This window comes from Zalophus californianus, chromosome 5, assembly GCF_009762305.2.
Source record: "Zalophus californianus isolate mZalCal1 chromosome 5, mZalCal1.pri.v2, whole genome shotgun sequence".
NCBI classification, from domain to species: Eukaryota; Metazoa; Chordata; class Mammalia; order Carnivora; family Otariidae; genus Zalophus; species Zalophus californianus.
In genome coordinates, this window is record NC_045599.1 from 26,063,607 (window position 1) to 26,081,154 (window position 17,548).

The window sequence follows — 17,548 nt, forward strand, 5'->3', positions numbered from 1 at the left end:
ACCTGAGCCGAAGGCAGACACTTAACGACTGAGCCACCCAGGCGCCCCTCTTGGGTGTTATTAACCTAATCCTAATTCCTGTGAACTGGAGGCTAAGTGTAAAAGTGTGATTAGATTCAGGTTAATTTAAAAAAACCAAACACATAGGAAATAATGTTGGGTACTTCGGGGGAAGGTCACAGTGGAAGAATATAGTCAATGGTATTGTAATAAGTTGTATGGTGACAGATGGTGGGTACACTTGCGGTAAGCATAGCATATAGTATAAATTTGTTGAATCACTATGTTATACGCCTGAAACTAATGTAACATTGTGTGTCAGCTATACTTGAAAAAAAATCACAGCAGGAGACATATAAAGTCTGGTTGTCTCAATCATAGTTAATTTCTTATGTTACTTTGGGTCATAAAATTCTCCTTTAAAAGTGGGGGTAATTACATTTTTGGGCTCTACTTTTATTGCTGCCAGAAAGATATAGATCTTCATCCACCTGAAACTTATCCAGTGGTAAGTTAAATAAGATACAGATTTGCTTTTTTCTTCCTATTGATATCCAAGTATCCAAGCAATGCAAATGTATGGTGGTAGAAAAAAAAAATGGCCTTGGTGGTTACACAACTGTTTACATTTGTCAAAAGTCATGAAACTGTACCCTGGAAAAGGGAGACTATTACTGTATGGAAATAATGCTTAAATAAACTGACTTTAAAAATGGGCTCTAGGGGCGCCTGGGTGGCTCAGTGGGTTAAGCATCTGCGTTTGGCTCAGGTCATGATCCCAGGGTCCTGGGATAGAGTCCCTCATTGTGCTCCCCGCTCAGTGGGGAATCTGCTTCTCCCTCTTCCTCTGCCCCTCCCCCTGCTCATGCTCTCTCTCTCTCAAATAAATTAATGAAATCTTTAAAAAATTTTAAAAATGGGTTCTAATCTTTTCTCATTTTTAAGATTACATTTAGTTTGTTACATAAAGCATTACTGTATAATTTCAATCTGTTGTGTTCCATTAGTAACTTAAAATATGTATTATGATAACTGATGCTTTCATGTTTCTTCCTTGGTACAGCAAGAGAGTACTCACTGGCTTTCCCCACTTCCATCCTTTGACATGAATATTTTAGTTTATGTATTAAGTTCTGTAAATGATTGGGGATTATGTGATTGGAGGCCATTTCCTACATTTTTCTGGATCAATAATCCAAAGTTTTTGCTTTGATTTTAATGTCTTCCACTATTGTTTTGTAATTTCTGTCATTTTTCCTAGAGGTCTTGCATGTGATAGCCCTCCATAAGTTGGGTTCCAAAAAACAATATTCAGTCATTGTTTCTCTTATTTTACTTAACATTTTTTATCATACAAACATTAAATTTTTTTAAACATACAAAAAGCGGTACATAATATATACAACTTGATGGCTTCAGAGGTAAGTATACACCACCATTGTCACCATCACTATAGTCAGTGCCATTGGTCTATCCATTACTTCCAGAAGTTTGCTCCCACCCTCCTTCTTTTTAACTTATTTTTGTTTATGTGATAAGAACACTTATCACAAGATCTACCCTCTCAGCAAATTTTTAAGTACACAATATAGTATTGTTACACAATATAGTATTGTTAACTATAGGCATTATGGTACAGCACGTCTCTCATTATTCATCTTGCATAACCGAATCTCTTATTTTAAAGGTGTCTATTCTTGGGCGCCTGGGTGGCTCAGTTGGTTAAGCGACTGCCTTCGGCTCAGGTCATGATCCCACGGTCCTGGGATCGAGTCCCATATCGGGCTCCCTGCTCAGCAGGGAGTCTGCTTCTCCCTCTGACCCTCTTCCCTTTCATGCTCTCTATCTCTCATTCTGTCTCTCAAATAAATAAATAAAATCTTTGAAAAAAAATAAAGGCGTCTATTCTTGTGGTGGTACTCAGAGGAATGGATTTCTTTCACATCATATTTGTGTAACATTTTGTAGTTTTGTAACAGCATTTGGGTTTTGGTCTACAGCAGTTCCCCAACTTTTGATCTTAGATACCTACACTCTTAAAAATTACTGCGAACCCCAAAGAGCTTTGATGTGAGTTATAACTATCAATATTTACTCAATTGGGAAATTAAAATTGAGATTTTAATTTTTTAGCACAAGAAATATACAAGCACACATTCTATTACCCATCATTGCGGTAGCGTCACCATACGTCATGTGCGTACATTACAGAGCGAAAGAGAATGAAAAACGGAGGGACGTCTTTATATTGTTAGAAAATAGTTTTGACATTAGTCGACATCACACTCCCTTCCACCCCAGGATCACACTTTGATAACCACTGTTTGTCACAAGTGTTAGCAGTTGTCAGAGTTAGGGCTTAATGCTGCCCCGCACCCAGCAAGGAAGCGGATTGCAGGAGCTCCAGCAGAAGACCCGCCGGGGCCGACAGGCTCCCGGAAGCCAGAGCTGCGCGCGCACCGCGAGCCTCCGAGTTCCCGGCGTGCCCCTGGCCTGCGGCGTAAATGCACGCTGGTCCTAGCGATCCACGTGACCCGCGGGGAGGCCGCGGCGGGAATCTGTGAGTGCATCCTGTTGCGGGGTCCTTGGGTCTGCGTTTCGTGTCTACCGCGGGCGGCCCCGGCCCGGCCCCCACCCCCGCTTTCGCTCGTCAAGCGGGAAGGAAGCCGGTGTGGGAGGAAGAGTTCCAGCCAGAGCCTTCGCTCCTCCCTGGAGCCTTCCAATTCGGAGACTCACGGCCGGTGCTCGCCCTGCTCCGGCATCACAGCTAAGTCTTGGTGGGCCGGGGCTCCAGGCTCCAGGTGTTGAGAAAAGAAACATTTGCAGGCATGTCCCGGATCGAAAAGATGAGCATTCTGGGCGTGCGGAGTTTTGGAATAGAGGACAAAGATAAGCAAATTATCACTTTTTTCAGCCCCCTCACAATTTTGGTTGGACCCAATGGGGCAGGGAAGACGGTAAGTCCTCAGTAGCCCCTTTCAGTTTACGGGCCGCCGCATGTTGGGAACTGGAGAATGAAATATCCGGGGAGTGCAGAATAATGATAAGGACGAGAGGGGAGGCGTTCCTGTGGCTCAGCTTTTGGGGCCCCAGGAAGTGCGTGGGCCTCCGGGTGGGGCCCCGGCCCCTGGGCGTGGCCCGGTGTCGCCTGCAGGCCCCAGCGACCTTAGGAGGCGACCAGTCCCACAGCCTCGTCAGGGTATCCAGGCTTGTTGGGTGGTCAAGGTTTACTTGAGAATCCCGCGCGCTCCCTAAGCGAGTTTACATTCTTGTACGAAGCCTTTTAGTCTGCACGGTTGTTTTTTTATAAACACTCTCCTTGCTCCCAAAACAGCATTCACTCCTTGGCAGTTGTCCCATTATAGGAATTACTTAAAAAGTTCTAAAATATGATAAACATAGGACCTTCTGAGAAGAGTTTAGTAGGACTCTTACCTAGTCATAATAGAAAATTGGAGCACAGCTTATTTACTTTGACTTTTTAAGGCCCAGGGAATGTTTAGAAATTTGAGTTGGACCCTGGAGTGGCATGCAGTTATGAGAAGAGGATAGCCAAGAGACTGTCTACTCTTTGAGGGTGGCTTAAGAAAAAGCAGGGCGTTGTCTGTGTAACAAGACTAGACGAAGCAAAAAGGATACAGAAAGAGATTTCGAGTTGAGCATTGAATGCCACACTCTTGTCTACCTGTGCTTGTGTGAAAAAGTTATTTATTGAATGCCTGTTGTGTACCTAGCATTGTATTAAGTGCTCTACTGGAAGGGAGACTGGCATAGTGTTTATGAACATTAGCTGTACAAATACATATAATTTGCTTCACCTTTTATTAGCTGTGTGACTGGGCAAGAGTGAGCCAAATGCATTGTGCTTTAGTTTTCTCATAAAATGGAGATAAAAAGTTTTCTACAACCTAAGATTAATGTGAAAATTAAGTGGTTAATGTATGTAAAGGTGGGTGGTTAGTAATACTGGCACATAGTAAGTCCTGTGTAACTATTAGCCATTTTTTTAAATTTAACTTTAAAAAGTTTTGGTTTTATTGGGGTGCGATTTCATATATAAAGTTGTAGGCTATTTAAAGAATATATCAGGGTAATTTATTTTTATTTTTTTTTATATTTTATTTATTTGACAGAGGACACAGCGAGAGAGGGAACACAAGCAGGGGGAGTGGGAGAGGGAGAATCAGGCTTGCCGTGGAGCAGGGAGCCGGATGTGGGGCTCCATCCCAGTACTCTGGGATCATGACCTGAGCTGAAGGCAGATGCTTAACCATTTGAGCCACCCAGGCGCCCCTATATCGGGGTAATTTAATGTACTGTACATTGTGAAAGGATCCCTCCTATCTAGTTAATTAACACATCTATCACCTTTTTTTTTGTAAGAATATTTTTAGTTTTACCCTCAGCAAATTTCATTTTATACAAAAACGGTGTTATCAACTATGGTAACTGTATTTTACATTAGCCATTGTTATTATTAAATTAGTTTGAAAGGTTTTAATTGGAAATAGAGGACTTTTTTAAAATAATTTTTTATATTAGTATACCTTCTTAATTAGTAGTTTTTCCATGCAGTTATCCTTTAACACCTAATCATATCTATATTACAGGTTTTAGAATATCAGATTTTATCTTATATCTTTTCTAGTTTCTGTTGTAAATAATATTTTTATAACAAGTTAACATTTTATGATAAACTTCTCTGATTCTCTTATTACTAAATAATACAATTTTCAATTTTTTTTAGACCATCATTGAATGTCTAAAATATATTTGTACTGGTGATTTTCCTCCTGGAACCAAAGGAAATACATTTGTTCATGATCCCAAGGTAATGGTGCTAGTGAACTTAAGTTGGTTTTTTTTTTTTTTTTTAAAGATTTTATTTATTTATTTGAGGGAGAGAGAATGAGCAGTGGGGAAGGGTGGAGGGAGAGAGAGAAGCTGACTCCCTGCCAAGCAGGAATTCCAATGTGGGGCTCAATCCCAGGGCCTGGAGATCATGACGTGAGTCAAAGGCAGATGCTTAACCAACTGAGCCACCCAGGTGCCCTGAACTTAAGTATTTTCAAAATAAAATTTTTATAATTATAAAAGTGATTAGGCTTATTGTAGAAAACCTGGCAGTGGAAAAGTATAAAGAGATAGGAAAGTCCACACAGTCTTAGCACCCAGTGACAACCACTGTTGACATTTTCATGTATTTTATTCTCCTGTACATATAGTTTTACGTAGCTAAAGTCATACCCTAGTTTTGCATTCTCATGTTTTTTTTTTCCCCACTTAACATTATCATAAGGTACCCTGTCGTTACAGAATAAATTAAATTCTTAATCTAGGTTTTTGGCATATGGGTGCTGCTTTTATTCTTTATACTTTTTGTATGTCTGAAATATTTCCTACTTAAAACGTGTAACCTATTATGAACGTTTCTAATAGTTGCATAATTTTCTTACATTTAGATTGCTTTTAGTTTTTTGTTAAAATGTGCCATAATTTAAGTCTTTGTGTACAAATCTTGGAATTACAGTGTTTATACCATTACTGAGTGTAAAGGACATAGATTTTCTATACTACGTATTTCAGCTTACAGTTTTTTCTTGTTTTTTTTATATATATATATATATATATATAGGTTTCATGTGCTTCTCTCAGTTACCCACCAGTCCTCCTTAATAGTTTGTTGTATATTTCTCAGGCTTTTTTCTGTGTTTATAAAAACATACTTCTGTGTGGATATAAATACATTCAAATGTAAATATTTCAAAACACCGGGAGCATTTTATAGTATTGTGTGAATCAGATTTTTAGTGGCATACTACACATATGTTAATATATACGCACACTTTTATTTCACTGGTTTTAATTACTAAAATAACTAATCCACTGAGTTTATATTCTATAGTTTATTCAGTTGACCCCCTATTGGTGGTCATTTAAGGTGTTCCCACTTTTATATGACTAAAGGTAACTGTAATTGTGAAAATATTTACAAACTTTTCTTTTAGAGATAGTAAAATCATTTAGTACATTGAGCCCTCTGTGCAATGACTATTTCATGCCTTGTTTCCTTAAGCCTACAATCTGCTCTGTTCAGTTGATGATCTTGCCTTGTAATTTATTGAAAAATTAGGAATCGGATAAAAAGTACCTCATTTTCCAATCTTCAAATCTTCCAAACTACTCTTCATTTGTACCGATACTGTTTTTTTCTTTTGTATTAAGGGTAAATTGTTTTCTCTTTTATCCAAAGGCAACCAGCTGTTGTTGGAGGCTAGAACCAATCAGTCCCTTTTGTCAATGCAAGTGTTTTGCTTTTCAGTTACCTTCTTCTGTATTAGCCGTTTCTCCCTCTTTATAGGATCATTTATATCAGCATGCTTTGGTAGCTCTAGTCTACAAACAAAAAAAACTCTCCCTTTACTCCAGATCACCCTCTGGCTACTACCTCCGTTCAGGCTTATAGCTCAGTTCACAAGAGTTGTATGTACTCATCGTCTTCGTTTTATTGCTTCCCATTTGTCCCCAGCCTGCTGTGTTCAGATTTTCTTTTTTCCCCCTAACCAAAGTTCCTGTTATAAGGCTGCCAGTAATCTTCATGTTGCCAGATAAAGTGGTCATTTTGTAATTCTCAGTAACTTCTCAGAAGATTTGATACAGCTTCTTATTCCGTTTTTAAAAAACATTGCTCTTGGCTTCCATAGCACCATTATCTCAGGCCTCAGATTTTAGTCTCCTTTACTGAGTCTATTTTTGCCTTACTCTTCTTGGGTGATCTCATTCATTCTTACGGCTTTAAGTAGTGGTTATGTGCATATTATTCTTGATTTATATATTTAGCCCGAACTTCTTTCCTAAACTCTAGGTATATATGTCCAGCTGTTTGTTTGGATATTTAATGGGCATCTCTTTAACATGTTCAAAACAGAACTCATGGTTCCCTGTTCCCCCTATTCCTCTCACGGCCTCAAGTCTGGTACTACCTCCACACTCTCCGGTTTAATAAATGGTATCACCATCCACACATTTTATTTTCTTTGGGTAACAGCCATCATGTTCTGGAAATGGAGCTGCTAATAAAAAAAAATTATTAAAAAAAAAAGCCAGTGGGTTCCCCCCCACCTCCCTTCAGACCCAGGATTCCAGTGTGAAAACACAAGATGGGGACAAGTGTGTGGAGGCTCCTCAGCAGCCCCTCCTGCTGAGGACTCAGAGCATCTGAGGTGAGAGGGGGAAGGGAGGGTTACACCAGTAACCTGCCAAAACTTGTGTGTTATCCTTTGATTGATTGCTTTATCTCCCCCTGTTGCCAGTTGATAAGCAGTTGGTAGTTAGTCTTTTCAAGTATGTCCATGGATACTTACCTGGCAAGGGAGATACCATGATCGTGAAGGTGGTTCTTCCAGGGTAAGGCTCAGCCATTGCACTAAAATATGTCTAGAATTTGTCCCTTTATTCCAGTTTTAGTATATGTGCTGCCGAAGCGAGCACTTGTCCCTTTATTCCATCTTCACTGATCCTTTCCCTGTCTAAGCCACCTTCCTGTTCCCTTTGAGTCATTCTGATAGTCTCCAAACTGGTTTTCCTGCCCTCACTCTCGAAGTTCTCTTTTCCACACAGCAATCGGAGTCACCTTTTAAATTCATTCATTCTAGAGGGAATGAGTTGTTCACAGTCTGGGACTAACATTCCAGTTAGTGTTAATACTAAGTGCAAAGTCCCTTAAGTAGGTGCATGCTTGATGTGTTCAAGGAATCACAAGGAGGAGCAAAATGGTGAGGAGATGACTCGTAGAAAATTAAATCGGAGAGCTAGGACTACGTTCTGCAAGCCTTTGGGTTCTGTTCTCATTTAAACAGGAATCTTTTGGAAGAAATAATGTAGGAGAAGCACATGGGGTGTATTTTAAAGCAATCAGTCTGGCAGCTGAGAGAAGACTATTTGTAGGTGGTAAGGGTAGAGACTAATAAAGGAGATTTTGTGATAATCCAGGTGAGATATATTGGTGTTTTGAATAAGGTGGTAATGGTAGAAATGCTGAGAAATGCTTGGATTTGGGATGCATTTTAAAGGTAGTACCAACACATGAGTTGATGATTTGAGTAATGGTGTATAAGAGAAGTAGAAGCATCAAACATAACTTCAAGTTTTTTGACTTGAAAAATCAAATCAAGTAGTGTCGCTGTTTATCACAATGAGGAAACTGGAAAAGGAAATTTGGGTGGCTCTGGTTTAAACGTGTGAATCTGGGGTGTGTGTTAGATATCCAAAATGTCCAGTAGGCAAATAGAAGTATGTCCAGGGGAGAGTTTCGAGCTAGAGAAAGAAAATTAGGCATCATTGATGTATACAGTTAGTTATCTGTAATTTTAAAGCCAGATGGGCTCACATAAGGAGTGCATATAGAGAAGAGATGGGAGATTTTTTTTTTTAAGATGTTATTTATTGGAGAGACAGCGAGAGAGCACAAGCAGGGGAGCGGCAGGCAGAGGGAGAAGCAGGCTCCCCACGGAGCAGGGAGCCCGATGCAGGACTCCATGCCAGGACCCTGGGATCATGACCTGAGCCGAAGGCAGACGTTTAACCAACTGAGCCACCCAGGTGTCCGAGATGGAAAATCTTAACCTAGAGCACATTAACATGTAGAAATAGGGACAAGGAGGAGGCACCTGCAAAAGATGCTAAAAGAATTAAGTGGTAAAGTAGGGAAAACTGGGAGAGTGGTAGGTCTTGGAAGACAAGAGGATGAAGTGTTAACAAGAAGTTACGAGACGTCAGCTGTGTCAAATATGTTAGCTCAAGTCAGGAAGGTTGGGCTACGTGGAGGCCATTGGTCATCTTGACAAAAAACAGTTTCAGTAATGTGGAAAAACAGGAGATAAAGTGAAACAATTGTTTTATGATTTTGCTTTGAGTGGAAAGAAGGAAGTAGCTGAAAATGTTGGCAGGATCAAGGAGAGTTTTGTTGACTATTCTTGTTTTGTTGTGTCTTACATATTTTTGTTGTTCTTCTGGATGTTTCTGTGTTGATTGATGATCTAGCATCTCTGACAATCTCAGTCTATCAGTCACCCATTCCCCTTCCAAATGCTTTTGTCTTTCTAGAGCTATTTTTCTCAGCTGTCTGCTCATGTGCTCCCTCTGATTCTTCTGGCCTTGGTCGTTTCGTTTTCCTCACTACCCGCTTTTCAGCTGCTCCCATTTCCCAGTTCTGAGCTCCCACCCATACTGTTTTGTTCATCAGCTCTTCTCTCTGGAGTCATTCATACCTGCTGTTACGGAGGGAATCATTCCCCTCACCTGAATTGCCCACGTCCCCTCAATTTTCCCATCTAATGTTCTTCTCATTATTTCAGTTCCTCTTATATATTTAGCTTCTTTTGTCTTTTCTTTTCCTTGCTTTAACTTGTCCCTGCACCTAATACTGTTACCTTGTCTTAAACACCGGAGTTTTTGGGCTGCTCCTCACCAGTCTTTCTTACCTGTCTTCAGTTGTTTCTCTCTTCTTAGGAACTTTGACTTCCATATTGCCCCATTTGCCTACCTGCCCCCTTTCTCTCTACTTGTTTCAAACTTGTGACTACCTCAGTCCTTCCCATTCATTCTCTGACCTCATTCACATCTCCTCAGTTGACCTGAACCCTCAGAAGCTCAACTCTGTTGTCTGCATCTCATCGGCTTTGTTTCGCTTCTGGTTGATATTGTATTAAAATTAACCAGATGCTTATTTCTACAGCTGTTTCTTTGTCACATATCGCTCCCATATATGTGTTTTTAAGCACTATAGGATTTAACTCATGTGGGATAAATATGGGATAAAGCAAACATATGGGCTAGAGCATTTCTAGACTGACAGAAATGACCCTGGACAGAGGGAGAAAATGGATGCAGGAGAAGGGATAATTGTAGAGTTAAATCCTGGAGTAGGCAAGAAGAGATAGGATCCATTGCTTGACTGAAGGAGTTAATAGAAGTACAAGCTGTTTATCTATTGTAAGAGGATGGCAGGCACAGTATATAATTGTTAAACTTAGAGGTGAGAGAATAAATCCGTTGTCTTTGGATTGTTTCTATATTCTCAGTGGAAAAAAGAAGTGAAATTGTTGGCTGAGTGTGGGAGAAGGGGTTTATAGAGGCTTGAAAAAGTGTAAGATAGTTTTTAGCTCAGAGGTAAGTTGATTTAGGGAAGTATTATAGGGTTACATGATGGTGTCATTGGGTCACTTGAGGTTTGTGGGTGAAAGTTTGTAAGACCAGTGATCATGGTTGTGTTTCTTCTGTCTAGTTCAGCGGCTCAATGGTAAGCACAGAGCAAGTTGGAAAATTGGATTTCACCAAGGGATGAGTAAATTGGAAAGTAGCATTTAACGCATTGCCTGGTAAATAGAGTGAAGACAGTGAGAAGCAAGGAATTGACTATATTCTTAATATATTTACTTATTTGATCAATCCCCATGTTTGTAATGAACCTCCCATCACTGTAGTAGAGCTCCCAACACCCCATGCTGGACTGATGCTACCCCATGTAAAAGCCCTCCTCACCTGGCTTGGGCTCTAACTCCTCAGGCCGGCCCCCACACATGGATGGTTTCCCATCCTGCTTTGACTTCCCATGCTAGACAACTTCCCCGTTCCTCCCGATGGATATCTTACCCTTCTCAATCTCTGATAATCTTTAGGTGGACTCTTATAGGGCTGTCCTCTCTCATCTGGAATCTGAATTATCCCAGCACACTTGCCTTCTTGTGGATTCCCTCCTTAACATTGTCAGGCTCTGAATTCCCACATTGTTTTCCCCCAGTGTGGACACCTTCCCCTTGAGCTGGCTTATCCCTACTCATGGATGCCCTTTTTGTCCTGTTTGAACTCTGACATCCTTGGACTATTGAAACCCTGTGGCAAGCTGTCTGCCCATGGGGACACCCTTCTCAGCCTATGCAGTCATCTTGCTCTAGGCTGAGTTGCCATGTCCCCCAACCTTCAGCCAGCATGAATACATACCTTCTTCTACCCTATCTTACGGTTTTCCAACTAGATTGTTTGGAAAGGGAAGGGCTAAATTGTTTTATTTTATTCTTTTGGATAGAAATTGTTCTAAAGTGTAGTATTTATTTGCCTTAAAAAATCTAAATTACTCCTTTTTTTTTTTTAAAGATTTTATTTATTTGTCAGAGACGGGGTGGGGAGAGAGTGCGCGCAAGCACAAGCAGGGGGAGCGGCAGGCAGAGGGAGAAGCAGGCTCCCCACTGAGCAGGGACCCCGATGTGGGACTGGATCCCAGGACTCTGGGATCATGACCTGAGCCGAAGACAGACGCTGTAACCGACTGAGCCACCCAGTATCCTCTGAATTACTCCTTTTGAAGAAACTCTTCCTCAGTATGCTCGCCAACAATATCGTGAAACGCTACAAGATACCCTTTGCTTAAATTCTCCTTACTAATTTAATACTTGACTGGTAGCTAAGTCCTAGAAAAGTAGATGCCAAGAAGAATGAATGTTTATTTGACCTGCTGGTAGGGCATGTTTAAAAAACTTAACTCATTTTCTAGTACATAGATGCATAATTCCTTTAACTGCTGTGGATTAAGACCTCAGCAACTACTTTCCTTGAGTTGAAATGATAGCATCAAGTCCCTGGGCTTTCAAAGCTGAGTATCAACGTCTTGTCAATTCCTCACTGACACATCTCTCTCCCAAGAGGCAGCTCCTTTTTTCCGTTTAAGTTGTATGTTGTTTTTTTTAAGTTCTACAGTTTTAGTTGTTACAGTGTTATATTAGTTTCAGGTGCACAATGTAGTCATTCAGTAGTTCTGTAAGTTGTGCAATGCTCAGCACTATAACTGTCGTTAACATCTGTCATCACCCTAAAATGTTATTGCAGTATTATTGACCTCACTCTCTATGCTGTGCTTTTCATCTCTGACTTACTTATTCTGGAAGTTTGTACCTCTTAATCCTCTTCATCTTTTTCACCCATTCCCCTACCTCCCTACCCTCTGGCCACCATCAGTTCTCCATATATATGAGTCTGCTTCTGGTTTTTTTATTATTTGTCTTGTTTTTTAGATTTCACATATAAGTGAAATCATACAGTATTTGTTTTTTTTCTGACTTTCACGTAATACTCTCTAGATCTATTCATGTCGCCGCAGATGGCAAGATGTCACTTTTTTATGGCAGAGTAATATTCCATCATATGTATATACCCCATCTTTATCTGTTCATCTATAGATGCTCGCTTTGATTGCTTTCATATCTTGGCTTTTGTAAATAATGCTGCAATAAACATAGCTGTGCATTATTATCTTTTCAAATTATGTTCTCATTTTTTGGGGGGTAAATACCCGCTAGTGGAATTACTACATCATATAATATTTCTGTTTTTAGTATTTAAGGAACCTCCATACTTTTTTCCACAACGGTTGCACCAATTTACATTTCTACCAAACAGTGCACGAGGGTTCTCTTTTCTCCACATCCTCGCCCACACTTATTATTTCTTGCCTTTTTGATACTAACCATTTGGAGTGGAGTGAAGTGGTGTCCCTTTGTGGTTTTGATTTGCATTTCCCTGATGATGAGTAATGTCGAGCATTTTTTCATGTGTCTTTTGGCCATCTGTATGTCTTTGGGAAAATATCTGTCTATTCGGGTGCTCCGCCTCTTTTTAATCCGATTATTTGGGGGTTTTGGTGTTGTATGAGTTTTTTGGATATATTTTGGATACTAACCTCTTACCAGATATACCATTTGGAAATATTGTCTCCCATTCACTAGGTTGCCTTTTTGTTCTTTTGATGGTTTACTTGGCTGTACAAAAGCTTTTTATTTCGATATAATCCCATTAGTTTATTTTTTGCTTTTCTTTCCGTTACCTGAGGAGAGACATATTCATAAATATGTTGCTAGGGCTGATGTCCTCAAGATTACCATGTTTTCTTTTAGGGGTTTTATGCTTTCACGTCTCACATTTAGGTCTTTAATCCATTTTGAGTTTATTTTTGTGTATGGTTAAAGTAAGTGGTCCAGTTTCATTGCTTCACATGTAACTGTCCAGTTTTCCTATCACCATTTATGGATGAAACTGTTTTTTCCCTATTGTATATTCCTGTCTCCTCTGTTGTAGATTAATTGACCATATAAGCATGGGTTTATTTCTGGGCTTTCTATTCTGTTCTCTTGATTTGTGTGTCTGTTTTTGTGCAGTATCATCCTGTTTGATTACTACAGCTTTGTAGTATTTCTTGAAATTTGGGGTTGTGATACCTTCAGCTTTGTTCTTTCCAAGATTGCTTTGGCTTTTCAGGGTCTTCTGTGTGTGATTCCATACAAATTTTAGGGCTACTTGTTCTAGTTCTGTGAAAAATGCTGTTGGTATTTTGATAGGGATTGCATTGAATCTTTAGATTGCTTTGGGTAGTATGGACATTTTAACAGTATTTTTCCAATCCATGAGCATGGCATATCTTTCCATTTATTTGTGTCATCTTCGGTTTCTTTGATCATTGTGTTACAGTTTTTAGAGTATAGGTCTTTCTCCTCCTTGGTTAACTTTATTCCTGGGCATTTTATTCTCTTTGGTGCAACTGTAAATGGGATTGTTTTCTTAATTTTTCTTTCTGCTACTTTGTTATTAATGTATAGAAATGCAGTGGATTTCTATATATTAATTTTGAGTCCTGCACCTTCTGAGCAGCCAGTCCAGCGACTTCTCCCTCAACTCCAACCTCAGTGCTGAAGCTCTTATGGAGGCTGTCTTCCCGTTTCTCCTGGATTACTCCCTACCTCCTGTCTTGCCTTGGGGCAGTTTGTTTATCCTGAAGGCTAAATGATTCGTCTAAAATGCGTATCTACTACATGCATTTCTCCTGGATTAAACCCCTCAGTGACTTTCCATTGCCTTACGTCCAAAGCCCTTAACATGTTTCAGAAGGCTCTTAATTACTGGAGCCGTTTCCTGTCTTTCCTCCCCTTTCCCCTACTTTCTGCACCATACTTTCTGAAATTAACTGTTCAGTGACTCAGATCTTTTCATCTGCCTAACTCCTGCCCATCTGGCAGTTCTCAGTTTAAACATTCACTTCCTTTAGGAAACCTTCCCAGAACGCCCCTAGGTAGATTAGATGCGCCTGCTTTGTGTTCCCAAAGCATCCTGTACATCTCTTAAGGTGATGTTTAACACATCTTCTACTCTTCTATTTAACCTGTCTTCCATACTTCACAGGAAAAAATGTCCTTCGTTTTCAAACCAAAACAACACATGGAAGTTATAAGTGCTTAATAAATTTGTGCTTAACCATTTTTGAATGATTTGATGAATTAATATCAAAGTTAGGTTTATGACAAAAAGTTATTAAAAGGCCAAGAAAAGATAGTCTGTGATTCAAAAAAAAAAAAAAAAGGCAGGCTTCAGGACTTGTGTTTTGGTTACAGTAGAGTAATAAGTATTATACTTTTGTTTCCAAGATAAACAACTATAAAACTGGAACAAATAATTGAAGCAACTGTTTTTAGGTATTGGACAACAGATGCTGCAGGGCTGTGATCTTGAGAATAGAGAAATATGTGATGTGACTATGCATTCATTCTAGCTTTCTACACATGGAATTAGAACCCAACAGAGAATAGTGATATTGCTAGGTAGATGAAACAAAGGTAGAAGTGTGGGTTTACTGAGGTGGCTGAAGATTATAGGAAAGATACAGGAGTGGGATTGCTTTGCAGAGATGGGCACCAGAAATCAGTGTAAGGGGCTGTTGAATCTTTGGCTAGATACTAAGCTACATGTGTCCAGGACAGGATTCAGTGAGGGCTAGCAGAGAACAACTACTGGGGTAGAGGAGTGAGACTATGAGCTGAATGGATATTCTAGAGATTACACACTGCTGGGTGACATTTGAGTTTTGATATGCCAGAGTAGTAGGGAGGCCTTCTGGAACCCTAGTGTTCTTTTGAGACCTCAGAAAGGCCATCCTAACAAATCTAAAATAAGCTTTGACAGAATCAAGGTGTGTTTCCAATAAATTAACTGCTTGCTAAAACAAACTTCAGCACTTTTTAAAGGAAGTTGACACAGTCCAAACTCTCAGTGTAGCATCTACAGTGTCTGAGAGTCTAAGATGTAATAAAAAAAAATTAGTGGATATGTGAAGAAGCAAATGTGATCCATAACTGGGAGGAAAAAAATGTGTAGAAACAGATCTAGAGGTAACAGATTTTGAAATTAGCAGACAAGGATACATAAGTTCAACAATTTAAAGGAAAACGTGGCCATATGTGTAGAGAACAATCCCAACAGAGAAAATGAAAAAAGACCCAAGAATCTCAACACATCACAAATAGTGTAAACACATTTATGTTGTGTATTATATTCAAACTACTGAAAACCAAAGATAAAAAGAAGATTTTAGCAGACTGAGGGAAAAGTAAAACATTATGCAGAAGAGAAAAATAATGACAACTCCACTTGTCATCAAAAACCGTCCAAGCCAGGAGGTAATGAGGTGATAGCTTCAAAGTGCTGGAGTATAAAATTCAGCTTAAAATTCTATATCTAGCAGAAATATCCTTCAAAAAATAAAGATGAAATGGAGTACATTTTCAGATTTTTTTTTAGAAATGACAGTTACTTGTTCTTCAGCACCCTTGTGCCACAAGAAATGTTAAAGGAGTTTCTTAAGGTTAAGGGAAAATGATACTAAATTAGTCTCAGAGTAAAGGTTGCTCTAGATCCCCTTTACAATCTTTAAAAACAAAGGCTCATAAGGATCAAACCTTAAGAAACTCAACTGCATGCCTGCACAAAGTTCAATACTCATTAAAGGAGTAAAACAAAATTCTTTATTCAACAATATAAAATGCACGGTAGAAAATTAGCAGCCATGCAAAGAAACAGGGAACCCATAAACGGGAGAAAATTAAGTCATAGAATCAGATCCAAAATGAAAGAGATGATAGAATTATCAGACAGCCTTAAAACGTTAGTACAAATCTTATAAATGTGTATAAAGTTGTAAAGGAAAACATAAGCATACTGAGAAAAATGCAAGATAAAAGACCCAAATAAAGCAAAAGGAGTAACAGTGTTTTTAAATACAGTGCAGATAGGTTAAAAGTAAACAGATGGGGAAAAAATACTAAAATATGCCAACTAATAAGAAAACTGAAGTGGCTCTATTAATATCAGACAGTATATTTCAGAACCAGTAATATTAGTGGGATAAAAAGACATTTTATGATCATAAAGGGGTCAGTTCACCAAGAAGATAGAGCAATTCTAAATGTAAAGCTTCAATATAGAAGATAACAAAAATCTATGGAACCGAAAGGAGAAATAAACAACTGTACGACTGTAGTTGTGGATCTCAGCACCCTTCCCAGTAGAAAAACAGGAAAAGGAGGCAAAATATCAGTAAGGATATGGAAAATTTTAGCACTATTAACCAAATTAATTAACCTAATTGACATTTATAGGACATTCCACCAGTGAACAGCAGAACATACATTATTTTCAAGCACACATAGAACATTCACAAATATTCTGGACCATAAACAAGTGTAAAAAAGTTATAAGGATTGAAGTCATACAGAGTGTGTTCTCTGGCTACACCAGAATTAAACTAGAAATCAGTAACAAAACTAACTAGAAAATCTCAAGTAGCACACTTCTAAATAACCCATGGATTTAAAAGAGCACAAGGGAAATTAGAAAATACTTCAAATAAAAGCATAACTTAGAAGAATTTATGGGATGTAGCTAAATAATGCTTAGAAATTTATAGAGTCCTAGAGGAGAACATAGGCAGTAACCTCTTCGACATTGGCCACAGCAACTTCTTTCAAGACATGGCTCCAAAGGCAAAGAAAACAAAAGCGAAAATGAACTTTCGGGACTTTATCAAGATAAAAAGCTTCTGCACAGCAAAGAGGCAACCCACAGAATGAGAGAAGATAATGGCAAATGACACTACAGACAAAGGGCAGATATCCAAGATCTATAAAAAACTTCTCATAAACTCAACACCCCAAAAACAAGTAAGTCAAAAATAGACATTGGGGAGGGTATGTGCTATGGTGAGCACTGTGAATCGTGTAAGACTGTTGAATCACAGACCTGTACCTCTGAAACAAATAATACATTATATGTTAAAAAAAAAAAAAAGCAGGAAGGGAAAAATGAAGGGGAGGGAATCGGAGGGGAGACGAACCATGAGAGACTATGGACTCTGAGAAACAAACTGAGGGTTCTAGAGGGGAGAGGGGTGGGGGGATGGGTTAAAGAGGACACGTACTGCATGGAGCACTGGGTGTTACACGCAAACAATGAGTCATGGAACACTACATCAAAAACTAATGATGTATGGTGATTAACATAATAAAAAAAATGGGCAGAAGACATGAACAGACACTTCTCCAAAGAAGACATACAGATGGCTAACAGACGCATGAAAAAATGTTCATCATCATTAGCCATCAGGGAAATTCACTTCAAAACCACATTGAGATACCACCTTACACCAGTTAGAATGGCAAAAGTTGACAAGGCA

At 39.1% G+C, this 17,548-nt stretch overlaps 1 protein-coding gene and 1 pseudogene across 2 annotated transcripts in view; both read left to right on the plus strand.

Moving 5' to 3' along the window:
- The first annotated feature begins 2,445 nt into the window (after window positions 1–2,445).
- The window catches only part of RAD50 (RAD50 double strand break repair protein), a 91,791-nt gene continuing 76,688 nt past the window's right edge, over window positions 2,446–17,548 (plus strand). Inside the window, exons 1-2 of one of the 2 annotated variants that reach the window (XM_027607196.2) lie at window positions 2,447–2,957; window positions 4,748–4,831. In XM_027607196.2, coding sequence (XP_027462997.1) covers window positions 2,829–2,957; window positions 4,748–4,831 — 213 coding nt within the window. In that variant the 5' untranslated portion in view covers window positions 2,447–2,828. Of the gene's footprint in view, window positions 2,958–4,747; window positions 4,832–17,548 lie in introns of both variants that reach the window. The other variant, XM_027607197.1, reaches the window with a different exon arrangement.
- On the plus strand, window positions 7,357–7,503 carry LOC113930094 (annotated as a pseudogene).